Source organism: Tetrao urogallus (genome assembly GCF_951394365.1).
Source record: "Tetrao urogallus genome assembly, chromosome: 16".
NCBI lineage: Eukaryota > Metazoa > Chordata > Aves > Galliformes > Phasianidae > Tetrao > Tetrao urogallus.
The window spans coordinates 1,294,973-1,321,278 of record NC_136829.1 but is presented as its reverse complement, the minus strand read 5'-3'; the positions used below and the strand labels follow the sequence as shown (position 1 = coordinate 1,321,278).

At 42.0% G+C, this 26,306-nt stretch overlaps 1 protein-coding gene across 1 annotated transcript in view; it reads right to left on the bottom strand.

Annotated features, from left to right (window-relative positions):
* The window catches only part of UQCC1 (ubiquinol-cytochrome c reductase complex assembly factor 1), a gene marked incomplete at both ends in the record, with an annotated part of 50,589 nt that extends 27,939 nt beyond the window's left edge, over positions 1-22,650 (bottom strand). The window contains 6 exons of the mRNA XM_079543463.1: positions 5,603-5,660; positions 11,022-11,094; positions 13,944-14,051; positions 18,248-18,352; positions 19,772-19,876; positions 22,627-22,650. Of these exons, the coding sequence (XP_079399589.1) occupies positions 5,603-5,660; positions 11,022-11,094; positions 13,944-14,051; positions 18,248-18,352; positions 19,772-19,876; positions 22,627-22,650 (473 nt within the window). The remainder of the gene's footprint in view (positions 1-5,602; positions 5,661-11,021; positions 11,095-13,943; positions 14,052-18,247; positions 18,353-19,771; positions 19,877-22,626) is intronic.
* Between the last annotated feature and the right edge of the window lie 3,656 nt (positions 22,651-26,306).

The window sequence follows — 26,306 nt, the reverse complement described above, 5'->3', positions numbered from 1 at the left end:
TAAAGGAAAGTGTTTCTTTGTGTTGTTTTTGTTTTTTTTTTTGTTTGTTTGTTTTTTTTTGTTTTTTTTAAACCAGCAAAGGAAGCAAAACTTACTGCCAATGTTGAGTCACAGAGGTAAAACAAGCTGAAAGAGCTGCATTGCTCCTATACTCTTTTCTAAATAGAACCATACATTTAAGTCCCATACAAGGTCCGTTCCACTCACACTACAGTATCAAAAGAAGAAAAGCCCTTGAGCCAGAACCTGATTTCTACATGAATGCTTTTGAAAATGGCAGCCATCAGGTGAGAGGCAGGTCAGGCTCCAGCATAACAGTCCTGGCAGAATGAGGTCAAAAGATTGGAGAGGGACTGAGGCATGGCAAGGAGATCAGTGATCAAAGAGGGTCAGTGAGTGAGAGCCTTGGGAGAGGATAATAGGGAGAGAGGGGAAGGACAGCAGTCAGCAAAGGGAACATTGGGAAGAGCAGCAATTCCTGGCTCAGGAAACAGAGCTGTAAGGACTCTCAAGATATATATGGTGGTAGTGACAATTCCATTTCTAACAGAACCCAGCAAACAATTACAATTTAGATCAAAGAATCAGGGAATCATGATGGCCTGGGCTGAAAAGGACCACAATGCTCACCCAGTCTCAACCCCCTGCTATGCTCAGGGTTGCCAAACAGCAGCCCAGGCTGCCCAGAGCCACATCCAGCCTGGCCTTGAATGCCTGCAGGGATGGGGCATCCACAGCCTCCTTGGGCAAGCTGTGCCAGTGCCTCACCACCCTCTGGCTGAAAAACTTCCTCCTAATACCCAACCTAAACCTCCCCTGTCTCAGTTTAAATCCATTCCCCCTTGTCCTGTCACTATCCACCCTTGTGAACAACCATTCCCCCTCCTGTTTATACGCTCCCTTCAAGTACTGGAAGTCCACCATGAGGTCTCCCTGGAGTTTTCTCTTCTCCAAGCTAAACAAGCCCAGTTCCCTCAACCTTTCTCCATGGGAGAGGTGCTCCAGATTCTGTGAAGATGGTAGCAAGAAGTAAACCTATCAGCATCCTGCTAAAAGAAAAATTGCAAAGCTTTCAGCTAGAATGATGATCCAGAATTCAGAACACCTCTCTAGTTATCAGCCCTGACACGAGCCAGACACATTGTGAGCTTAAAACCTGTCTTACTTTCATCAGCTTCAAAACCTTTGTTCCTCTTATGCTTTTACATAATTAACCTGTACAAAACAGTTAATTTGTTAGAGTTGCTGTATTCAAAGTTTTTTTTTTGCTCACTCTTATGAAGTCAAAGAGCAAAACCACTCAGCCTAAGACTTGGAAGCCTAACTTTGGGTTGAGAGAAGTATTTTTACACTACTCTCACTCAATTCACAACCTCAGGGGAAAAAAAAAAAATAAAAAAAAAATAGCAAGAGAGACTTGGCAATCACCCCCACATGCATAAATACAAGCTCCCATCCGTCTCCCTTCAGCAGCAGTGAACCAAGAAGAGAGTGCAGCACAAAGACCAGCAGTTAACAACCGCTCACTGATGAGCAGGAATGGAGCAGTGTTCAGAGGAAAGCCTGCTACCCTCGAAGCCTAAAAGGCAGCTCTGTGTTTGGATGCATAGTGCTGTCATAGAGCTGTTCTGCAGCACCACGAGTGAGATCATGGAATTCTGCAGTTTATTTTAAAGTTTGGTAGTTTGTTACTACACCTGCCGTCTGAGGTTTAAAAAGACGCACACTCTTTAAAGACTATAAACTTTCTAACTGGGTCAACACAGTGTGAAACATTTTGTCATTTCACTACCAGATCTGTTCTTCAGTTTACTGAAATACTGACTCATCTTTGTCAAACCACGAAAGCAAATCTATTCCAAACCATCTTTAGAAAATTGTCTGCTATTGGTTGGGGTGGATAATTTATGTCATATTTAATTAGGCAGAAAGATTACACTAGAAGAAAATAATACGTAAGGATGTCTGAAAAGAAACGTGAGCACATACATCCTCTTTCCACCTGAGGTGAGAAGCAGCAGTTTCCAACAGGAGCCTCAGCTGTGACTGCTTCTGCCAGTACAGTAAAACGCACTGGTTTAAGCTCCAGAAGCAGAAATCAGCACTACTGTATCCAAGTGTTGAGATGTAGCTCAGTGCTATGCAGCCCATGCCTGATGAAGCATTAAGCCTCCAAGGTTAAAGCCCACTCAGAGCTTCCTGCTATCCCCTTTCACTGGACCAGGCATTCTGCCTTCCTCGGGTGTTCCAAGGCAATTATTTCTAGGGTTACATCATACCAGACCAGATAAATGACTCTGGTTTAACAACAGGTGTAACACCAACCAAATAAGAAGGCTGTTGTTTTGTTCTGCTTAACCCATCATCCATGAAGTGCCAGCAACTTCAAGACAGGAGAAGAAATCTCCTGAATAGACTTCAACTAGATGTGGAGATATGCACCTCCATCATGAATGGAAGCTCAGAATAATGGTACAGAGCAGAATTCTGAACTCTTGTTATCTCCTTTAGCAAGTTCACATGATATCCTTTGCTAGCAAGTTCACTAGGTACAGTATTTACAGCTAAGTTCAGGTTTTTGTGGAGGTACAAGCTAACAGACCTCAGCCTGGCTGTGTAGTCTCCCTCCATCCTGATGCCTGCACTTAGGCTGTTCAGCCCATTTGCTCATGGTGAGGCAGGATCAACCTTAAGACATCCCAGATAAACTTGTTCTTAAAATGTCTCTCAGGTAAGATATTACCCTCTTTGGTGTAATTTTAAACTCCTTCCACTCTGCTCTTCTAGGATGAACCATGGACAGTTTACTCTCTTTTGAGACAGCGTACCTCAAAATAATACAGCAGCCTCAGACCTTTCTCTTCAAATCTGATAAATCTATCCCTGCAGGAACTGTTTTGCACAAACTTGATGGTTCTTCTCCTCTACACTCACTCAAACTGATCAACACTTTCACAAGCACAGCTTTTCTTACAGAAAGCAGTGAACAAACCTTGCTGGAGTTTCAGAAAGGGAACTGAAGCTCTGCTGTATTCTGACCCTAAGTGCTACGTAAAGCAGGATGTACCACATAAGACATTTCTTACTACAGTCAAAGTCATCTCTTTTGCAATTCGGAAGCTGTGTGGACACAGCCCATACTTCAATTAGACTGTCACAAGAAAAGAACAACGTGGCAGAAGGAATGAAAAGCCTGAGATTTCCTAGAAGGTATGGGCTTCTGAGCCTGATGTCCTCCTGACATCAAGGGTGGGAGATAACTGAAATAACCTATAAAACTCAGGGAAGAACACTAGTAGGTTGATTTTCTAAAGTACAATTTTAGAAGAACATTGGAAGGAAATGGAGTATATCTGAAGGAACATTATCTTTAAATAAGTTAATGAAAACTGAACTAAATGAGTTTCTGATTCTCTCCCTCCTTTCTGGTACATAGAAAATTTGGTTCATAGAAAAGGAGAGAAAATAAGAGACAGATATTCCAACAGTGAATCGATCAGAATTTGTAATGCAAGGAGTATGATCTGACAAGCATCTTGAAGTTTGTAAGAGGTGGGATCTAGCAGCACAAAGAGTTGATTGGAACACGATGGATAATGACAGCAGCAAGAGAGGAGAAAGGTTTTTACCTAAGTATATATAAAAAATCTTATCCTTTCCTGCTTCAGAAGATATTCTACATCAGTTGAAAGTCAGTGTCTGTAGGTGAAGAAGGAAGGGACGAGTAATCCAGAAAGTGATCTAGACTTATGAGGGGGAACAGGAACATCTTAACAGACGGCAAACAGAATCTATGGTACGGTTGTTGGCTGCCATATCAGAAAGACTTCTAGCCTGAGACAAAAGGCTAGGAGGAGAGATAGGTGTTCGAGCCTTCAGAAGTAGGGTGCTTTTACATATGCCAGTGTTAGCAGAATCCCTCGTGTCCTGCTCCCTCTTTACCGAGATACTGATTTGAAAAAGAGAATCAGAGAGAACGCAGTGATATATCTGCTATATATCACAGCAGAATCTTGTCCACTGAGATAGTCACAAACATGCAGCCATGTTCCAGAGGCCCCGGTAGTGAGTAGGCTTCTCTGTGTTCTAGAGCATCAAACCAGATCTCTGATTTGTGAGAATGACAGCATTCATGTAGGTCAAGCTGCCAGAAACAAGGAGAAGCCAGGTATAAAAACTTCAGAAAAAACGAACCTCGTATTAAAAATTAGCCTCATACTGCCTTCCAGATTCACATTTTCATCACTGTCCAACAAAACAGTGATTTTGTTCCTTTCTGCTTGTGCAGGACTTTCTTGTTAACACACTGACTATAGGTTAAGCATAAAAATGTTTCAGTTTCCCCCAAGGGTCTCCTTAGCATCACAGGCTCGAAGAGAAGCAACTGCTGGCTTCCTCTGACATAACTGTGATCTCAGATGTTCCATGTCTATCAAATACTACCTTCTCTATCACAGCTCCCTTATTTATTTTCATGCCTGTCAGTTGTGAAAGAATATTGTGCACCTCAAAATGCCATGCTAATACATGGCACATTTCCCTGTCAATGCAAAATTGTTGTGAAAAAAGTGTGTTTTTTGCAGTTTTGTGTTACCTGCCTTTGTTTCTCCTCAAGTACTTACAAATGGCTTGGTTTGAAAATTTATTGCAGCAGTTTTCCAAATATCAAACCAAATGATTAGCTTATTAATTCAGTTGTTAAAGCCCTTTTCACATGGAACAGTAAGAAACAGACTGCAAATCTCAAGGGTGACCCATTAATTGAGTCCACTGATTTCATTAGCCAATTCAATGGTTCCGCTGATTAATTCATTCCTTAGTGAAATGAGCTGCCCCATCTTTCAATATATTGAGGAGACAGGAAATTAAAAGGAGGGAAGGGGGAAAAAAAAAAAAAGGAGGCAAGGAAATAAGAGGCCTGTTCTTAAGTGCAACTATTTTAGTACAAACTTCCTTTCGAGTCTTTGGGTAGTAAAATGTAAGTCTATGGACTTCAGTTTCATGAAAGATCTGGCACTTAACAAGAATTACTGTACTCCCCTGTGCATCCTGCTGACCTTTATAAGTATGTAATATTAGATGAAAAACTGATTTTTTTGGCTACTCTTTTCACAAATGAAAAAGGAGGAAAAAAACTTAATGTTTAAGGTGTTAAATATTTTTAGATGTAGCCAAGCTGGCATTCACCAACCTGTGCGTACATTTCAGAGGCGCAAGAATAAATGCCAGTGCTATAATTTGTTAAATGCTTCTGACAAGCAGCAAACTTCAACCACCACAAATTCTCACAATTTAAACCGCTTCTACATAAATTTAAACTTTTCCTAAAACACCTAAATGGGATTTTTCCACACAGGCTGAGTAAGGCTTTTAGAAAGCTCACGGCACGGGTTATTCCATTACCTAGAAATACAGAGATTTAAGATGTCAGTTTCTCCATGGGTTTTTTTGCTCCTTAGTAGAAAACTATTAGAATTCATTATTTTGTAAATTGAATATTACCACTTCTATCAATAATCATGGAGCCTACTTTTTTGCACAGTAAGGTATGTATCATTTTACTTCCTGAGACTATTTATATTGCTATTCAAGCTTCACTTACCAGACATGAAGCTGGGCTACTAGAAACCATGAATTCAATGTATCAGGCATTTGGCACCCTTGATGGGAGAGAGAAAAAAAAAAAAATAAAAACAAATGTTAATTTAAATTTAATCTGTTTTTTTACCTAACAGATTCACTACACCAAAATCTGAATAGATATTAGTAATTAAATTTCTAGCTTTACTCAGTACATATTGGGAGCAAATATTTACTGTCAGACATCATTAAGATCTAGAATGTGCAGTCACAGGACACTGTAGATACCAAAAGGCTTCATATATTTAGAACTGAGGTAAAACCAACAGGAGGAAAAAAAAACACAATGAAGAATCACAAAGAAAAAGATATGGCTTCTACCTCAGGACGTCCCTGAGCAGGAAAGAATAACAAGGAAGTATTTGTGGATGCTTTGCCCAGTTCTTGCACTCCTCCTTTAGCACGTGCTGATTCCTGCTGCCAGAGGCAGGATGCTGCTCACTGTGCTAGCTGGCACTTTGCTCTCACTCAGCTGCTGTACTTGCTAGGTGTCTGCACAACCCACGGCTCTCTCGGAGCACCTTGCCTCAAGCCATCACACATCAGGATTAAAAGAACAAACCAGCCATGGAAATAATCTCTCTTTCCATATTCTGTTCTACTACTACAGCTGCTGGGTTTCCCAGAAATGTCTACGTGCACATGGACATTACACCATAAAACCATCCATGTCTTGATGTTGGGAGGCTGGAGATTCAGGCTCTATGCCACAGAAACCAGATCGCTCTTCCTCATGCTAGGAAAGCATGGACTTAGGGGTTATGTGCACAGGAAGTCCTTCAGTTCCTCTCAGATTTAAAGCTTCCTCATGGGAAGCCATTTCCACAGCTGTCCCTTGAAGAAGTACCTAATGAAAAGCATCTGACACCCTGGCCTACCCAGCACTTGGCCTCATCTTCTGGACTACTCAAACCCGGGATGCAGAGTGTTCAGAAGCAGACCTTCCCACTGGATCTGCCTCAGGGAAGTCAATCCCTTTTTCGGTACTGCAATGTATTCTTTCCTAACTCCTATAGTTCCTGGCTCTCAGGCAGTAACAAGAAGGCTCACATGGATCACGAAGCAAAATTTTTACAGGCTCTTTCTTTTTACATGTCAACCACGGTCAGGCAGCCACCACAGCAAACAAGCAACTCATCACTATTCCTCCTCCTTAAAGTGACGATGCCATCAGGGGACAGAACGTGCCAAGCTTCAGCATCAATGCCTATACATCACCTACACCACCACTAAGAGCATATAAAGTCACTAACTAACAGTATGTTTTGGAGGTTAACCACAGGTTTCCCCCACCCTTCTCCCCTTTTGGCTGTCTCATTGCAAGCAGAAACAGTTCAAGTCCTTAGAAATGAATACTTTGATCTAAAGGCAAGCCAAAGGATCTCCAACCAGAGCAAGAGTGCACAGTGCTTGCATTAATCAAACCAGTTAATTAAATGAGGGTTCCACAGACAAGGTTCAGAGTGAAACACTTAGTTCAACAGACGGAGGTTTCTGAAATAGAAGTTAGCATGCATCAGTCTGCTACCACAGAAACTGCTCCTCATTGCAAAGCAAAGCTCACACCTCCACTGCTGGAAATTCTGAAAGTTTTTAAAGACCTATTCAGTAGAAGAATTCAGGGAAGAATTTTTTCCTCTAACTTCCCAAGTGTTGCACTTCTGTTTCTTCATTCACTTTCTAATTTCTGTATTAGGACTGGCTATGTCTTAATTCAAAGGAGGGATGTTGCTTTAGAGTAACAACTTTGTCCTTAGTTACCAGCCTTTTAGAAAGGAGGCATTTCCAAAATTTGGAGTTTCGGGAGACCTGGTATCAGAAAACTAAAAGGGAAGAAATATCCATCCTAAAGTTCAATAGAAAATTATTCCCTTCAGAATGTAGTTAGATATAGAAAAAAAAAAATGTGAGACTGTAAAAACACCTGTGAAATACTGTGATATTATCAGCTGGGGAATAAATCTGTTTTGCCTGCAGAACACACTCTGTTCACATCTGTGTATTTAAGAGACATAAACACTCAGGCTTATGGGGACATATATCTTTTTCCAGCCATATACTGCACTTAAAATTCATCAGGTAAGAGAAACAAACTTTAATGTAGAATTTCTCGTGATGGAAAATGCAACTACCACAATTTAAGGAAGGATGAAATAAGATAACATCTCCACATCCTGCAAAAAAAACATAAAACAGGTGTGTTTTTGTGTCAGCATCCCACTCGTACTGACTGACAGGGAGAGCAGCAGGTATCTACAGGATGCCCCAAAGGCTGCAGAGAACAGAAGGATTCAGAGTGCTGTAAGTAAACTCCAGCCCTTCTGTGCTGCTTTGTTAGTCCCACTAGAAACTGTTGGAAATAGAGCCATCACTTTGCTACAACAACTGCAGGACCGTGGAGCAATTAATAGCATTAACAGTTCAAGATGAATTGCAGCAACCCCATAGATCAGGCTCATCGACAAATTCCAGCTCAGCTCTCAGTATCACCTACCTGATCCTAAGAGCTCTTCTAGTCTTTCAGTTATAAGATATGAGGCATTATCCTCACAAATGGTTACTTCATTTGTTAGAACTACCCAAACTTCACAAGCTTCATGCACAGAAAGTTTTCTGCTGGTAATCTAGCTATTCCCTCTACTACTTCTCTGTTCCCTTTTACACAAAGTATATCTGAAGTCCCAAAACAGCTCCACTTTCCATATAAGCAGTACAGGATAGCAGACATTGGAACATCAGCCCTTAACAAAAATTCCCAAAATTGTGCTTGATGATCATTTATGGACAAAGGGACAGCAGAATGGCAGGTACAATAAAATTAACTGCCATCGAACACCAGACAGCCTCAATTGCAACACCTCCTTCACATGTTAGGTGGATTCACAACTCCTGTATTTTGGGTACTGTTGTTCGAAAGCATAACACAGAGAAAGGCAGTTCACAGGGCTCATTCTGCATTAGAGAAACTCTCAGAAAGTTCACTGGGTATCATCAGAAAGGCACTGAGAAAGCGCAGTAGTTTAAGATGTGAAGTACTATCTGTCACTGCACCATAATATCCAGGCAGTTCTATCTCACCTGTTGGAAAACCACCTTACAGAAATCTGCACACCACTATGAGATCTGCGTGGTCATGCAGTTATGATTCAAGCCACAGCGCAACCACATCACAAAAGCAAGTCCAGAAACACTGAAGAACCAATTTGGATCACACAGGGTTAATCAGCCCACAAATGGTTTTACACATGCATGGGTGTACTGTTTTCAAGGCCAGCTCAGTAGGTTAACAGCTTTCACAAACTACAGAGAAAAAGCTAATAAGCTCTCCAGAGACCAGAGCTGACTCTGTGCAGTTCACTTGGATATCTCAACACCATACAACTTCAGCCAGAAGTGCTGGGGGCAGCAAAGCCAAGAAAAAAGTAAAAAGTACTCTGCTAGGTCTGTGTGCAGCCAGCTTCAGTGAAGATAGACCTGAGCTGGGTCCCGTGCCACAGCATTACTATTCTTAAGGGTCCTGAACAGTGCAATTTATCGTGTAGGTGTGCAGCACCCACACCAGCATGGTCTCAGGTACACCTTTGCCTGCTACATCACTGAGAGAGAGAGCTAAGGGTAACTGCTTCCTGGGTTCCTGCTACTCCAGTCACCCAGACTGCTCATTTGGGAGCGAGCTGTGGTCCTAGCTTAAGGTTTGCCCATCTTTACTTGAAAAAGGAACAACTCAGGAAAACCCCGTTCTCACTGATCTAGTTTGATTTAAAAAAAAATAATAATAATAAAAAAAAAAGAGGATCTGAAAAGTTGGGTATCTTGCATGGTTCCATGTTTCCCATCTTTTAAACACATATTACTCACCACTCAATTCATGCCAGCTGCTTGCCATCAGACCCTTCTATGTGCCACTAGTTCCCCAACACAACAAAACAGTAAGCCAGCAAAACACTGAACTAGTTTCTTATAGTGACCTACACACTTCAGTAGATATGTAATTTCCTGTCCAGAGAACAGGCAGAGAGCTCATGAGGAGCACAGAGCCTTTTCCCTTCGGCCACTGCTTCAACTCAGCTACCCATGGAATTACAGCCTAAGCTCTTTTACATCAGTTAAAAGGTCCCTGTCCATCCCATCCAAACTATCTCTCAGGGGAACTATTCTTTAAACACACTGCATCACTTGCCTGTTAGGTTTTAAAGCCAATCTCCCAAACAGCTGCAGGTAGAGAACCACAACAGAAACTCCTTACACCTGTTTTTGTATCAGAGCAACGGTTTCTTTAGAGCTACAATGACTCCAACACCACGGGATTCTTATAACAGCAACAGACACATCGCACACTGTCAATCTGAGCAAAACAAGTGATTTCCTTACGGAACAAAGGTTTCAAGAATATGCAATAAGATTTCCCTAAGTGTAAAATCAGAGCTGGACTGGCTACAACTTACACTGTAGAGCAAAAAGAAAAACAGAGCAACAGTGATGTTCTGGAGAAAACGGGGAAACGTGAGGGAAAGATCACCTGCTCTTTGTGATACACTTACAGCTGAGAGCTCTGAGTATCTTTGCTTTAACACAGCAAGACAATGCCAAGAATACAACTGAAGTAATTTTTATTCAGTACTGAGCCTGAAAATCTGTGGCAAAGAAAATACGTGGCATCTCCTTCCCAGACACATTTTGAAATCCCTTTTATCTAGGGAAACATCTATTCACTCTATTCACCTTTGATGAAGAAGGGAAAGTTTGAGAGGGCATGCAGCTGAGCAGAGGTACGTGCACAGCAAAAATGAGGTTCCAGTTTTCTGATCACTAACGATGACTCCAACTGCTTATAAAGTTCTCTCACTTCTACCACTTCTGAAACCACATCAGAGTTTTGGAAAACCTTCTGAAAAGCACTGGAAATTTTTGCAGCAGCAACACCATATAACAAACCCCTCTCAGTACATTTTGCACTAGGTGAACAGACAAACATAGGCCTTACACTGAACCTTCTCAGAACTAGTCAAGGGACAGATAGGACACATTGGACCACATTAAAAAAAAAAAAGGAATAGGTATCTGAATTCTCCTCTTACCTCACTCTCAGTAGTAAAAAAAGGCAATATTCTTCCAATTCCAGGTTATTCTGAGATTTTTCCTATCCCACCCCTGTTAATCACTACAGGACACAAAATCTAACAGTTTCAGGCTCCAGAGCTCTCCCCTGCACCTCTGTCCTGTATAATGGTGTAGCACAGACAGCTTCTTGTTGGCCATGCACTGTTCAACCCTTGGCAAGACTAAGTGCTTTCTTATTTATAGTTATATGCAATTTTCACCAGCATTTTTCTCATCAGGGTAACACTTCAAACTCCAGTAGCATCAAATTCATGACTTACTGTTAAAAAATTCCTCGTAGTCGGTTTTCTCCACGCAGCAGGTGTACATGCGCAGAGCTGCTACCTTAATTTTCTGAAGAAAAAGAGAAGACAATACACAAAGCATTCATGATAAGAGCTAGTGAACACCACTGCTTTTGTTAAACACATATGCTGCCATCTTCCAAAAAGACTTCTGAGAATCACAATCCCTCAAGATTTTTCAAGAGCACATTAAACATCATGTTATCGCTCAGGAATTACCAAAGTATAACTCATCTTGCCTTGAGGCAAATAAACCCCACATGGCCAAATGACTTAATTTGAATACCCTTCTAAATCTAAATTTAATATAATGTTTACATCACAAAAATAATTGAAATGGCTTTCTCTACAGACTCCAAAGATCCCCATTCACAACTCTTAGTTTCCTCCAATAATTTTCACTGTTTATGTATGCAAGAGTGTTGTGTATAATTTAATTTTTAAGAAGTTATATACCAGACATGCACTACAAGTATCTTCTTCCTCCCCGCAGTAATGAAAACTGACCAGCAAAGCTTCAAAGTCAAGGAAATAAGGCCACACGATGAATGATACGAGGTTTATTTCAGGTGCTTCAGAGCTTAATTTTGTTCAGAAACACCTCAGGGCACAATGTACAAACAAGATACATGTGCTTAAGCTTCAAAAAGAACAAGAAATGACAGGAAAGATGTGAAAGAGAAGAACCACTATCCATTCCTTCCCATCAATCTCAAGGAAAGCAAAAAAGAAATAAAAAACTGGAGGCCAGGAAGAAGTCCTGGGTTGATTTGTTTGTTTTTAATTGATATCTATTAAGGATTGTGTCAGTAATCACTATGCTACAGATAAACACCCTATACCTGTTGAATGACACTTCAAATTACCCAAGTAATATTTGTATATCCTCCAACCAGGACATGGAAGTTACAACTGATCATCTGTGGAAACACTGGGGCTATTATATTTTTACAGGTTTCTGTCAAAAATGAAGGATTAGAAGCTTCCTCAACAATTGAGTGCATGTCTAAAATTCTTGCAGTAAAATAATTTACACCATTTACTGGAGTTGTGAAGGTTTCCATTTTAAAGGAAACACTGCCTGGCCTGGGAGTAAAAATCTCCCTTGTGAAAGCCACAGCCCCAGAACAGGCATTACTAGACATTAAAAACATATTGTAAAGAGCAGTTTCTGCAATCCAGCCTTTAAATTAGGCAAGTAACACAGGAGAAACTGGTGAAATTTAATCATGGAGTTTTTTGGTGGGTAAAAGAGGTAAGGAGGGAGGGAGAAGAAAGTGGAAAAAAAACAGAAATATTAAGAAACTTCCCTAAGATCTCATAGAGAGCACTGGCAAGGCCAAAAATGAACTCAGGTCTCCTGGGCCCTAACCACAAAATAACTCTCTTCAAACCCAAGTTCCCTAGCCAAAAGCAAGCAGTAAAGAGAAGCAATTAAGGAGAACTCTGAATCAACACTTGTAGCTAATGAGAATCTTTATTACAACAATATGTATACAAACACATGAGAGAGAAACTACCCTCTCCTGAGGTTTAGCAGCCCCTGATAAAAGAAACTGATTTTTAAACAAAATAACTCACTCCCTTAAAATACAGTCATCTTTTCTTTGTATTTTCTTTCTGAGGGGCGAGATGCAATAAGCAACTCCACCATACTAGAATCAGAGAACATCCACTCTGCCTTGCAGGTATTCAGAGCAGCTCTTTTGACTTTGCAGATGGACTCAGCCCTTCTCAGTCATAGAATCATGGCACCTTTTCCTGTGATTGCTTTATACCATGTCCTGGTCAAAGCTAAGTTCAGAATTTCATCTTTGCCTTTTTCCTTTCTGCAGATGGAACTGAAGCTGTTTTACAGAGCTGTTCTCATTTAATCACTGTTAACAACAGCTTTAGGGAAGGACTATTTAAAAAACACCAACGAGAAGGTATTTGGGTGACATTGGCTCAGCTGTGACTGAAAAGCAACACAATCAGCAGTGGTAACACATCTCACTACTGTCTGTGTGGGAGATCCTCCTGCCACAGAAATACGGAGCACTGAAAGAATCAAAGAAAGCCAACAAAAACAAAAACATGACAGAGATCCAGCAATAGAAACAAGTTAGACCAGGCACCCTTCAGTCCAGTGGAAGGCTCAGCTAATAGGGTGTATCTGAGACTGTAATGTCACAATTGAATGGGAGAATGTGAACCTTCACCCCAAGGAAAGAAAAAATCACCTCTTAAAAAAAAAAATAATAAAAACAACTGTACTTCTTCCCACAGCATGTATTTCAGCTATGGAGCTCTGTGATACAGGACACTGTACACACTATAAGCTTATGAGAGTTTCAAGTGCAACTGCACAAATTGACAGAACAAAAACCAATCAATGGATACTACAGAAAACTGCTTACGTTGTCCTGAAATAGACAACTGCTGGAAGGTAGAGGAGCACGTGAGAGAAGTACCAGTACATGGTTTTCCTGTAATTAAATTCTTTCTAGATAACTGCTATTGGTTCTTTTTTCAGAGACAAGATGCTGGCCTATGTGGACATTGCACTTACTTTAAGATAATAAAGCTGCTATCATGTCCCTTGGTGCACCAACAAAGAGGAAAATAGGATATCGGAACAAATTTAGGAAGGCTTAATTAAGACTCTACAGATCAAATCCAATACCCCTGCTTACATCCAAAATGGCAACACAGCAACCAGGGCAGGTTCCAGATCTGGACTACCAGACTCCCACATTACAAAGCAGTAACTTTCATGGGTAATAATTGGAACTGTTCCATGTAAGCATTGCTTCCAACCAAAAGAGAGTTGGGTATGGGTTTTTCTGTTTGTTTTTTTTTTTCTTAAGAAAGCCAACAGTATCAGACAATCAAGAAGATGACAAATAAACACTTTACCCATCTGCTGTACTTCAGTGGACCTGTGAAACCCATGGCTTCTATCATCCTTGTGAAAGGACCCACTTTCTCCTCAGATGTCTGCACAGAATCTTTTGCAGAAAGCTGCTGTAAAACAGAAGGATTATCACATCAGTCTCAGCAATTAGACCTGACACATCAGATCAGAGGCGGGCTACAAGCTTAGAGAATTTTGGATTTTCTGGTTACTTTCTTTGTTCACCAACACGAACACAAGTTTTCTCTGCAGAATAGCATCCTGTTTTTCTTACTTTACATTCCTCTATTTATAAATTCAAGTACTCCACTGTAAGCTCAGGCTCTGATTGTACAGAAATCTGCTTTCTAATACAGTGCTCTCCTATTCTGGATTACCATATTCTTTCTGAGCGACTGCCCTTTACTTGAGTAGATAAAACGAGTAAATAAATCACAGAAAGAGAGCAAATAAATCATAAATAAGATAAATTCTGGGTCCTTTCACATTTTCTCTCATTCTCACAGACATATTGTATTCTAGAGTAATTATATATGATATAAACCAATCAACTCCCCTTAAAATTAATGAAGCTACAGGAACCCACTGTTTTAACTGAAAAGCTCCACCAGATTCTTATTCCTGTTACATATTTTCAGTTTTATTTGCAGAAAATCTAGATCAGGGAAATATTCAGTCCTCAATGACTTGCAGTGCCTGCAAACACGAAGATCAAGGTTTTACCAATACATCTCAAACAGCACTAGGCTGATAAGAAATGTTCATGGTATTCTGCCTGAAACATCACTGCAGCACTGAACAACAATACGTAGTTGCCATTTGTACTCCAGAAAAGAATTTCTAATGAATCAAGTATATTTAATTCTAATGATTTGGTATAAGTATTATGTCAGCAATAAACTAATTTTCACCATTCAAACCAAAACCTACTGCAAGTGAATCTCCTACATATACTTGAGGAATACAGGTGTGAGCCTTTTTCATCTGAGGAAGTTCCTTGACCAGGAAAGTTAAATTGCTTTGAATTGATGGAATTTCACAATGCACTTCCTCCTAAGACATGAAAATACCAAGAATTTCGTCAGTAGGGAAGTAATTCAGGAACACAAGAACTGCCATGCGTGGCCAGAACACTCAGACCAGTGCCCCAGCTCCAGCAAGGACCAGTTGCAGATACCTGGAAGAGCTACTTAGAAGAGCAGGGAAATACAGTCACACACACTGCAGCTCCCGAGGGTGTACTTGCCCAGCTTTAAAGATTCATCCCTGTACTAGAAATGCATGCACTCCTTTGTTTTTGGAAGCTACAATTTCAGCACCCCAAACAGTTTTTGAATATTTAACCTCCATGGCACGCTTCTACATGAATTTCGCTGCTTTGTTGTGTAAAATCAATTCCCTTGTGCCTCAGACCTTGCAAGTTCATTGAAAGCTCCCAACTTACCTATAAGAAGTTACAGATTGCCATTACCTATTCCCTTTCTCAGTCTATTCTACAAATTTTGTAGACTAGTACTACGTATATGCCCACCAGTTATCAGTCCTTAATTCAGGAAAGCCCTAAAATAGCCACATACAGCAGGCTTTTCAGATTTCTCATTTGTACATTCTCTATAGCGTCCTTAGCACGAGTAATTTTTGAAACAACACAAGTGACAAATAAGCACTGAAATACTGACATATATTCAGCTCAAGCTGACATACTTCCATTAAAAAAAAAAAAAAAAAAAACTGACTGCAAAGGTGATAACAAAATGCAGTTTGAGACAGAATCGATCTCCATGGCATACAGAGGGCATGTGAGATAGAACGATCTGTACTCACGTACAGCCCACAGATGTCATGTACAGCCCGTGTCTTGACCTCCATCGTGCCCAGGTCAGTATGAAGCAGTGTGCTCAGTGCCATTTGATCAGCTATCAGTAAGACAGCGCCCTGCTGCCCAGGACCCCTTTGCTTTGAATGCTGGCTGTTAAACCTGCTCACCAACCCACTGCTAACAGCCACACCTAAAGGTGCTTTCCAAACCTCTGCCACATGCGATAGGACCCAATGAGTTCATGAATAGGTAAATAAAGATTTAATCCCACCTTTACTACTTGGCTTTTCAAGATTATCCCATGCATTATTCTTCTGTATACTAAAAATGACCCCTCATCTTATGCCACAGAATCTCTTCATAAGACAGGCAGGCAACAACAGGATACATTCAATGGGAAACTTCAGTCCCAATGACCACTGTCACACCAAGCTCACTAAATTAACTTCCACATCAATTAATGTGATACTAAATCCCTAGTGAACCCAGGCACCCCAATTTTACAACGTGTCTCTTGTCTACAAATTCATTATGAAGCTTCCTTTGCTACAGACTTTTCATTATGCAGAGGAAATTAAGTTAAAAGCCAACACTTTCTTGATTCAACTGTTGTTAGCCCACTACCAAAAAGCATAAAAGAGCTGAGAACAGCCCTCTGCTACAAACTGCCACGACTCTTACTTCATTCAGAAGTCTGACTCAACTAGCTCAGGAAATGCAGCGGGGCTTTAAGCAGTGAATTCTTTGTTCAGTGTATGGACAGACACGTACAGTTCATCCTGACAATGCTACAACTGTAGCTAAATGCAATTAAACAGTCATTTAAGTGTGTATAAAGCCAAACAGAAAACATTTTTGAAATCTTCTCTTTTAAATTTAAACAAGCTCACCAAAAACACTGAAAGGCACACAAGTCCATCTTTCCTGCTCAACACACAAAAACTGAGTGTTCAAAATAAAATTCCTCTTCACTTTGTCAAAAAATATATAAAAAAAAAAAAACCAATTGGAGCTTGCCTTTAAATCTAAACCACTTTTCCACTAGGAGTAGCTCATTGAGTTCACATTTCAAAGACAAGTATTTTTCTATTCAAAATAACAAGGCTGCAGTCCAAAAACTTATCTACCTTACCTACCCTGTTGTAAGACACCTCCTCTCTGCACAGATTCTTACATCAAGGCTATTTTAACCTCAAGGAAGCTCCCTTACACCTCTCTCTACTTCTGTACTGGGAAAGGATAAATGAGAAATGCATCAAAACCAAGGGCCCTCGCTCCCAACCTGAAGATCTTCATGGTCCTTGTGAGATCTGTCATCTTACCACCCTCTGCTCTCCCAGATCTGCCCTCCAAATGGTATTTCTGTAAAAGTAAAAGGTGTCCCAGGCAGGCACGGTGATCAGGCCATGCCCCAGCTTTGAGGGCCTGGATTCTATTCTTAGCTCAATTCCTGGTGTAAGTGGTGCAAGCCACTTTGTTTCAGTCTTTGAAAAAAACAAAAAAAAAAAAACCAAACCACACATTTGGTTTGCTTCACCAGCTCAAAAAACTGAGAAACTGGCTAAAAAGAAGAAAAAGGTGAAAACTAGGTGAAAAAAGGACTAGGTGCAAAGAGCAGCCAGTAGTTCTTCGTTTCACACCTTCCCTTGTTCATTTTAACTACCCATGTCAAAATAAGCAATTCAAATTCCAAACATTTCTAACACTTACACCAGCAAAAGACATAATCAGACAGGCAGCAAAATGAGATTTTTATGCAAGTTTTACCCAAAAATCCCTTACTGCCCTTTTCCTGCCCTCCCTTTTCTTTTGTGAACGTTCCTTTTTGCCATTCCCTTCACAATGAAATAGCAAGAATAGGATCAGGACATTCACTAATTGATAGATGCTGATTCCCTTTGATTAAGTTCTGGAGGTGATTCATGCTCCAGAAGACTCCTAGACTAAGCTGAAAGAAATGAATGTAAGAGATGCAGGCATCACAAATTAACAAAATAATACAGATAACAATACCAAGTATAACAATAATTAGCCTTTATTAATATGCAACGTGACAACTTCCAGTTTAGCAGACGGCCAAACTTTTGTTACACGTTATCTCCAAGGTAAGGAATCAGGACTCATCTGATTCACTTCCAGTATGTATGGGCAACTTCTGCATTTCCTTCTTTGAAGGTGAGAAGGGAGCATCTGCCACCCTGCCACCAGTAATTATTCTCTTAACTTACCTTCTTTCTTTACTGGGCTTTTTTATAAGAACCTTCACCACAAACAATGCAGCTGTGATTTGACTTTCCTACACTAGCACTTCATTTTCTGGAAAGCAACAGAACATTTCTCAAGTTATTGGACCCATTAAGAATGCTACTCTAAACCATTTGACATAGACTGATCAGCTACGTGCTTTCAAAGCATTTTGTTACCTCTATCTGCCTAATTGTTAGCGTAAAGTGCCCTCCAATAACAAAAACATCAAACTCTTCTAACCTTATTTGTACTGCAAATCAATCTATTCGGATGCATTTTGGCTCCATTGGCTTCAATCAATCCACCACAGGCTTTAGGCAGCTGGAACTGGCCGGTCTTGCATCTCTAGTAAAAAGGACCAAACAAAGAAAAAAAGGAAAAATTGAAGAGACTGCTGACAAGTGAATACTTCACTTTACAACAATGATCCTTACTTTGTTTCCAAGCTGATGGGGTACAATTCTGAAAAACCTTATGCAACAAAAAGCACAACTCTATTACTGACAGTTACAAACAAGATGGCTGCCCATGCCTAATGCTTCTCACTACATGTTTTTAAACGTTCTGAAGATGTACGGATGGAACGGCCTGGCAGAACTCAAGAACGAGAAGTTATCTGCTTTCATTTCCTCACGCTTACATTTCTTTAATCTTTCAGTAAAGAATAATTCTTCTTCCTGGCCTGGCATGAAAATAGACCATGCTATTTTCAGCTGTAGCTCTATGGTCCATTCAGTTGCCTTTGTGGCCAAGGCCAGAGTAAAACAAGCTGCACAGTAACCGGCGATCGCTTTAACATCCACATGGCACATGATTTGTGCTACAAAGCTTCTATACCATAAAGAACATGTAAAAGCAAGCAGCATCTCCACATAAGAAGTGGGACACACATCTACAGTATTTTCCCAGATTAGTGGTCAACTGCTTAAGAATAAATTCAGACAAAGTAAATACGCTGTCTTGTTCAGCATCATCATTCCCAGATGCCTACTAAAACCAAATTGGTGGCTTAGAGTTAACTTTAATTTTAACAGTCAACTTGAAAACTACTCATTTCCTTCACTACTTCCAACAATACTTGTCCAGATGTAACATACAGAAGGGGAGGCTTAATCTCCTCTGGTTTTATTTGCAAGAAGAAAGCACTCAGACATACCTTGATCCTGTTCAGATAGGCTGCATCTTTCTGCATTTGCATTTTGAATTGCATTCTCATATATGGGTTCTTAACCTCCAACTATTAAGCAATCTTACGGTCAGCTTACTGTGGATAGACACAACCTGACACTACGAATGCCACTTGAAAATTGTGAGCAGCAGGCAAAGCAGTGCTTTTATACTGAAACAATATTACTCTATGTTTCACTGTGCAAGGCAAACATACTATCAATACTAGAAAGCCTAAGGCTATTGTGGCATATATATTAAATACAATAAAGTGCTGGCAATTAACTGCAAATGTGACAAACTCATAACATCTGCTTTGGAAAAACAACATCTACATTTCAATTTTGGTGTGTCATCTACTCAAAACAGCTTCATATTCTTTCCCACTACAAGACTACATTGGTAGAATGATGACAACTGTGTTATGGAGGGTAGGGGAGCTCACTCTTGCAGAAGCAAAAACCTTTTAAGCTGCCTTGATGTTTCAGCAATATACCAACAGCGAAGCAAGGACAGCATTTCTGGAAGCCTGATAGAAACTATTACAGATTAAACACATCCCAGTTTTTACATAGTTAATGTAGAGTGATACCTTACCTGGAAAATACCATGAAGCATCCTCCTACACTGGCCTTGGACCATGGCTGTCTGTAATAAGCCACTGCAAGCTGCTATCCATTGAGTTACTTCAGCCTGGCAGCTCTGGAAGACGAGCAATGAAAAAGAAGGTTCTAATACTCAAGAAGAGTTTAACTGCCCTCCTGTTTTCACAGGTTTTAGTTATTTAAACAAAAGCCTCAGATTAAATTCCAAACTTGCATTTGACAGAAGCATAAATTCTGACTATAAAAAAAATCCCTTGCCCTCCAATAAAGTCATGCCACCTGAGAATGCTGGCAGAAGCAGATCAGTCAGAGGAAGCAGTGGGCTGTCCAAATCATGAAACACAGCACGACATTTACACCTGCAGAATAAATTCAGACACGTATTCCATTGACTGAAGGAGCTCTAAAAAGCACTCGAACACTCAGATTCTATGCATCTTCATCATACTCAGGCACTGTGCTTTAGTACTCCGAAACACGAATCATCCCAGTCAATTTCAACAATAAGAAATTCCTTCAATAGGAATTAGAGGCAAGAGGGTTATCTTTGCGTCTTTCATTTGCTTGCTATACTCAAGCACTCAAGCTAGTATAATACTTGTCTCCTTCATACATGATCTACATCAATATTGAAACAGTGGATATATTATTAGAGAGAAAAGACTTTTTTTTTCTTATAAAAATAGCTTTATTTTTTAAACAGAGACAAAGATGATTACGGGTTTGAAGCACCCAACATGTGAGGATAGGCTGCAAGAACTACGACTATTTAGCTTTCAGAAAAGAAAACTCCATGGAAATTTTACCAATGTGCACAAATAGAGGCACTGGGATGAGGGGAGATACGGCCAAACCACCATATGGTGCCAGTGAAAGTGTAACTACAGCAGATCTGTCCAGAGGACAGGACAGACAAATTGGGATATTTACCATTAAAAACATAAGGAAATAAGGGAAAACAGGGTGTTAAGGTATCTTCCCTAAGCCATTATCACTATCTGTAGAACATCAACTCCCATTTAAACCACAAATGCTGCTCCTTCTTTACAATATGGCTGGTCTATGCCTAGTCTAAATCAAAAGGAGTTACTCCATGGTAGCCTGCAGCCAGCTGTCCTATCAAGATCCAGGTGAAAGAAAATACCTATGGCGTTCTAAACCTTTCCTGGCAACTTTTAGGAAAGCCATAGTTAGCAGACAAACTACCCTTCAGTATCTCTTCTTAGATAAAGGATGGTTTCACCACAACAGAACTATTGACTGAAATGTTCAGAAAATACCCAGGATTGTATCATACAACAAATGCCTGAGAAAGCCTGAAGATTAGAAAAAAACAAAACTGTCCCTTCTTGTTTTCAGTATAGAGATGTTTAAAGGCTGAAGATTTGCCTTCATTTGATTGGGCAACTATTAAATCCTACTGCAAAAGATGACAGCATGGAACACCAAGTATCAGCAATCATATGATATCACATAACGTGAGCAGAATTATGTTGCTTTCTGCTAGAAATCCCCTGCCTCCTATCTGTATCTGTGTACTCTCGCCACTTACAACAGCTCCTGAACTTCTCTAATTACAAAGCAAGATGCTTCAGTCCCCAAAATGGCAGACATCTTGTCCAAAGAGAATTTCTTCCAGCTGGGATAAAAAGCTCAAGCAGCTTCCTCTACAATCTGAATACCAGAAGCAGGTGAGAGAGGAGCACTGCATAGGGATAGGAAGCACAGGAGACAAACCTGCACCTTTTGCATGCAGCTTTACATTGAAACTGGCTCCATGGGGTACAGATCCAGGGAAGGCTGAACCCTCAGTGACTCACTACTCCGCTCCCGCCTGGCTTCCCTCTCGCTTTTTTCTAGCAATTGCCTCTTCAGCTCATTAAAACAGCAGGAAACTAACTTCATACTGACCCAGCTCTGCTGCTTTGGCATTAGAGCACAGGGGCCAAGAAAAATGTTGGGGCATGCAGAGGTATGCAATAGCACAGTGCCACAGGCGAGGACAGAGCACAGCCACTGAAGCAGGAAAGAGGAGCTCAGCTCACTGCATTCCAGTCGCTCTCAGGCAGATTTGCTCTCAGCTGTTTTCAGCTGAAGGGCTGAAAGGTTCACCACTGTGATACCACACCCGAGACATCAATTCCAGAAACGAGGTGGACTACTTTCAGAAGCGGGCACTGCTCTGTGACTACAGGCCTTGCATTTCTGCCACCAGCCTGTCTCCATCTGACAGCATCAGCCACCCCTGTGTTTGTGCTGTGGCACAAATCAGCTGCAGCCTCCAAGCTCCCTTTTGTAAACTCTGTGCTGACATCTGGCAACGTGCTGCAGGGGCTTTAAAAGCTGACAGACGAAAAGCACACAAATGCATGAGAAAAAACAAGGGAGGGGAGTCAGAGGGAATCCATCCTCAAGGGAACCCAATCTCTGCCACTCGACGCAAAATCTGCAACCTGATAACGTCTCCTCCCACCCCAACACCTCCAACGGAGAGCCCGCAGGAACGCACATCCCCACCGCCCAGCACCGCCCCAGGGGCACAGAAAGAAGGCCTCAAGGGCAAAGCCCCAGCCGGAACGCGCAGGTCTGCCCCGGCTCCTGTTGGATCACGCTCTGAAGGAAGGATCGGAGCCGGCCCCGTGCATCAAAAGTGGGAGCGCCCCAGCAGCGCGGTGCAGAGCGCCGTGCGCACGGATCACAACGAGGCACGCCGGTAAGCTCAGGACGAGAACTGGCCGCTCACAGAGCGGCGGGCGAACCGCCGGGACCAGAGGGACGGAGCCGGGCAGGCGGGGCCGTGAAGCACCGCACGTCCCCTCGGCGGCACCACCCGCCAATGCCACTCACCGCGGCCCGCGCCAGCGCCGCCATGCCTCCTCACGCCACTTCCGGTAGAGCGGCCCCGCCCCTTCCGCTCCGCGGGCCACGCAGGCGCAGTGCCGCGCGGAGAGGGGCGGGGATGCGTCCGCGTGGTTGGGCAGGGTGGGAGCGGGGTGGATTTGGGGCTGGTTCTTAGGGATAAATGTGGTGATGCCCTGCCAACCCGCTCGCGAGGCTTCTCTGCTGCAAAGCCCTGCTCGTGGGTGTGATGGCGGTTGCGCTTTATCTTGTCTGCATGGGTAGGGCAGCAGCGGTTTTCTCTGCTCGTCTCTGTAGAGATGGCAGCCTGCAGCGCTGGAGGTGCCGTTCTGCTCCTCCCGCTGCCACCGGCTGCCGTGGGGCTGCAGAGCCGGGCTGCTGCTTCTGCCAGGCTACACGGCTTGCTCTGGATCGCATCCACGTCACCTCACAAATGTGCGCGGTGCTGGTGCGTGGAGGCTGCTGCAGATGTGTGACAGCAGCTGGGGAGGATGGAGGCTGCGCTTCTCAGCGTGCTGCTTGCTGGCTTTAAGGGCTTGGGGAGCCATAATATTCTCCTTCTCTCTTTCCCCACGCATTTATAGGGACGGCAGCTTCTCCAGAGGGCAGTAGAAGCTGTTTTAATGGCCCTGAAACTCCACAGTAGTCTTTAGAATTCTTTCATATGTTCCTAAATGTCAGCTCTCATAGGGCCAATGGAGACACCTGCTTGGGCTTCCTTTCTGCAGGCGTCCCTGATCCCCATACGCACAACCAGTGCTCTCTGACATATTCTGGCTCACTGCAACTCGCTCTCAAAATAGGTCTAACTATCTGACAACGTGTTTATTGAACAAGTTGTTCTGATGCGGTGCTGGATATTGAGCAACACGGCAGATTGTAGATGTCTCTCAGGGATGCACTCTTATTTCATTTGGCTCTTGTGCCTGTTGCCAGTTCTAGGGAGGAAGGTCAGAGCTAAGTTCTGCTGCTTTCTGTTTGCCTAGCTGTCCTCTGCGTGTTTGACTCATAGCAATGTTGAATACCATTCATAGCAGCCATTTTTCTTTTCTGAGAAGGCAATGGAGTGGAATGCATACCCATTTCTGAAGCTTCCTTTTTGCGACGAGTGAGTTAGAGTCCCTGAAAGTGATGAAACTCAAGAATCCCTTTGCCGTATAATTGTATAGTGAAAAGACTTCACGTCAGCAGCAGAGGAGTATTGGTGCTGTGCAGTAATCTGTCCACCACAGCAGATACTTTCAGCTAGGAGCTGTGTGTCAGAAATACACTTGAGTATGCCAGTTCCTGACACCAGCCTACGTTTCTTCCAGTGTCAGCTAATAATGCACAGGAGAATTTTGACATGTTACAGTAGCAGAAAATTAGTGCCCTCACCTAAGATTCCTCTATCTTTTTTTTCCTGTTATTTCATTCTCCAATTTCATGGCAATCTAGCCAAACTTTTCTATCTCACACGCCAAACAGCATATCAGACTGAATCCAAAGGGTCTGGTGAAGGGTGAACACAGAACATTTGGTGGTGGATCTGAATTTCAGTGTCAACTCTAGGAGGATTTCTCACTCAGAACACTGGCAATCTGCTCCTTTTTATGTTTCATGTAATTTTTGTTATCCTCAAGTTCCTACCATTCATCTCTGTTTGGTGGGTGGTTCCACGACTGCATGAGTCTTACCTGTCATAGTGAGTCTTCAGCATGCTGCTGCTTCTGGGTGAGCATTTTCAAACAGCACCAAGAAGTCCCACCAGCAGAGCAGTGAAGTTTTCATTTAGGTGCTGGTGTTTGTTCATCCAAGGACATTAACAATGGCAACAAGTGTGTTGGCAACTGGGTTATAGTGAATTGGAAAGAAGATTGAGTTTAGGGGAGAAAAAAAAGGAACTCTCCTAAAAAGGAGAGTGAAAAATTGCAGAATCTTCCAAACAGCTGATATTGGTTATTTTCAAAGTGTGACCAATAAGGGGCATGGGATTGCTGTATGCTAAAGGCAGAGAAGCAGGCTGCAGAAAGCAAGAAAAAAGGAGTTGACTCTCCACATCTGCCCTCATGTCTGCTCTTTGTCGCTGGTGGTGACAGAAGCCTGGTGACAGCAGGAATGGTTGCTCCTTTACTCTAATGCTTGGGGATGTGCTGTGCAGTCCAACATGTTGTATGCATTCAGATGGGTGCAGTGATTATCCACATGTGTCAGGGTAGAGCTGGAAGAGGCCTCTCTTTGTTCCTGCAAGTATGGTTCAATGGTGCCAGTGTTTAATGCAGCTAAAGAGTTTAAAATAGCTGGAAGGTTCTTCTGGCTGTACTAGCAACTGGCTCTCATGAAAAGAATGCAGAGCCAATGAGCTGGTTGAAGAAGCAAGACCATTGAAAATTGTCTTTTTTGTTGTTTTTAATAGGATTCATTTTCTCTGAACGTATCTACCTGAACCAGCCCTTCTTAGGATCGGAGAAATGCCAGGAATGCATGGCTGGGGACAGGGTGGGGAGAGCAGACTGGCTGTTCTGGCAGCAGCCTGCTATTCTGTCAGCTTAGCTGTGTTGTCAAACCACGTGAAACCTCCATCCCAACTGCTGCTGCTGTCAGTCCTTCTGCTAAGGTAGTGATAGTGATTCCTTTCCTTCAAGTAATAAAGGGGAAAACTCCCTTTCCCCAAGAGGCCATTTTGAGAGGCTGGGATGCTTGAACCACTCTTGATGAGGTCTTGCACTGGTATTTTACAGCAGAATCCAGGCAGGAAGCCATCTCAGACCCTCATGGGATCATTATAGCCCAGATGTAGAGAACAATTAAAACATTTCCTGAAGCTGTGCAGAGAAAACACTGTGTTGTGGGCTGCTTTGTGTTCAGTTTGGGATCAACTTTTGTTCTGCAGAAGCATAAAATTTTCTAGGGCACATGACATCTACCTCAGTGTTGTTGAGTTAGCCCAAGGCTTCATTTTGACAAGTTGGCTATTGTGCAGAAGAGGAAGGAGGATATAATTCTAGCCTATTCATTAAAGCCTCAGTCCAGCAAGCATCAACACACAAAGGGCAAGATTGAAGCTTATTCAGACTTGGAAAACTCAGGGAGGAAAAAGTCTGCATCCACCTGCAATCAAGGCAGTGAAGATGGAATAAGGATCCAATATACCAACAAGGCCCCGTGATTTCACAGCCCAGAAGCAGGAGGGAGCTTAGTTACAAGCATACTGAAACTTCTTCAGTGCTAAGGTGCTATACTGAGACTAAGCGCTTTGAAACAACTCACAGATCCAAGTTGTTCCTGACATTCTTTCTTGACCATTTCAATTTAGCTTAGCCCCTGTAAGCCGCTGTATGAATTTCAAGAAATGTTTAGATGTTGTTCTGAGAGACATGGGTTAGTGGGGAAGTATTGATGGTAGGTGGGTGGTTGGACTGGATGATCTTGGAGGTCTTTTCCAACCTTGGTGATTCCATGATTCTACGATCCTATGATTCTATGATTAATCTTGCTGCTGTACAGATCCACTCTCAGGTCACCTTCTACTGACTTAGTTGTCAGGACCACAGCCCTGTTTAATGGCATGTAGTCCATTTGCATCATATGTAAGAAAAGAAGAGTTGCGAGGGAGAAATATTTGACTATCATCAATTGGGAGTCTCAGACATCTGTTATATTTTTTTGAATATTTGTCAGAACAGAAA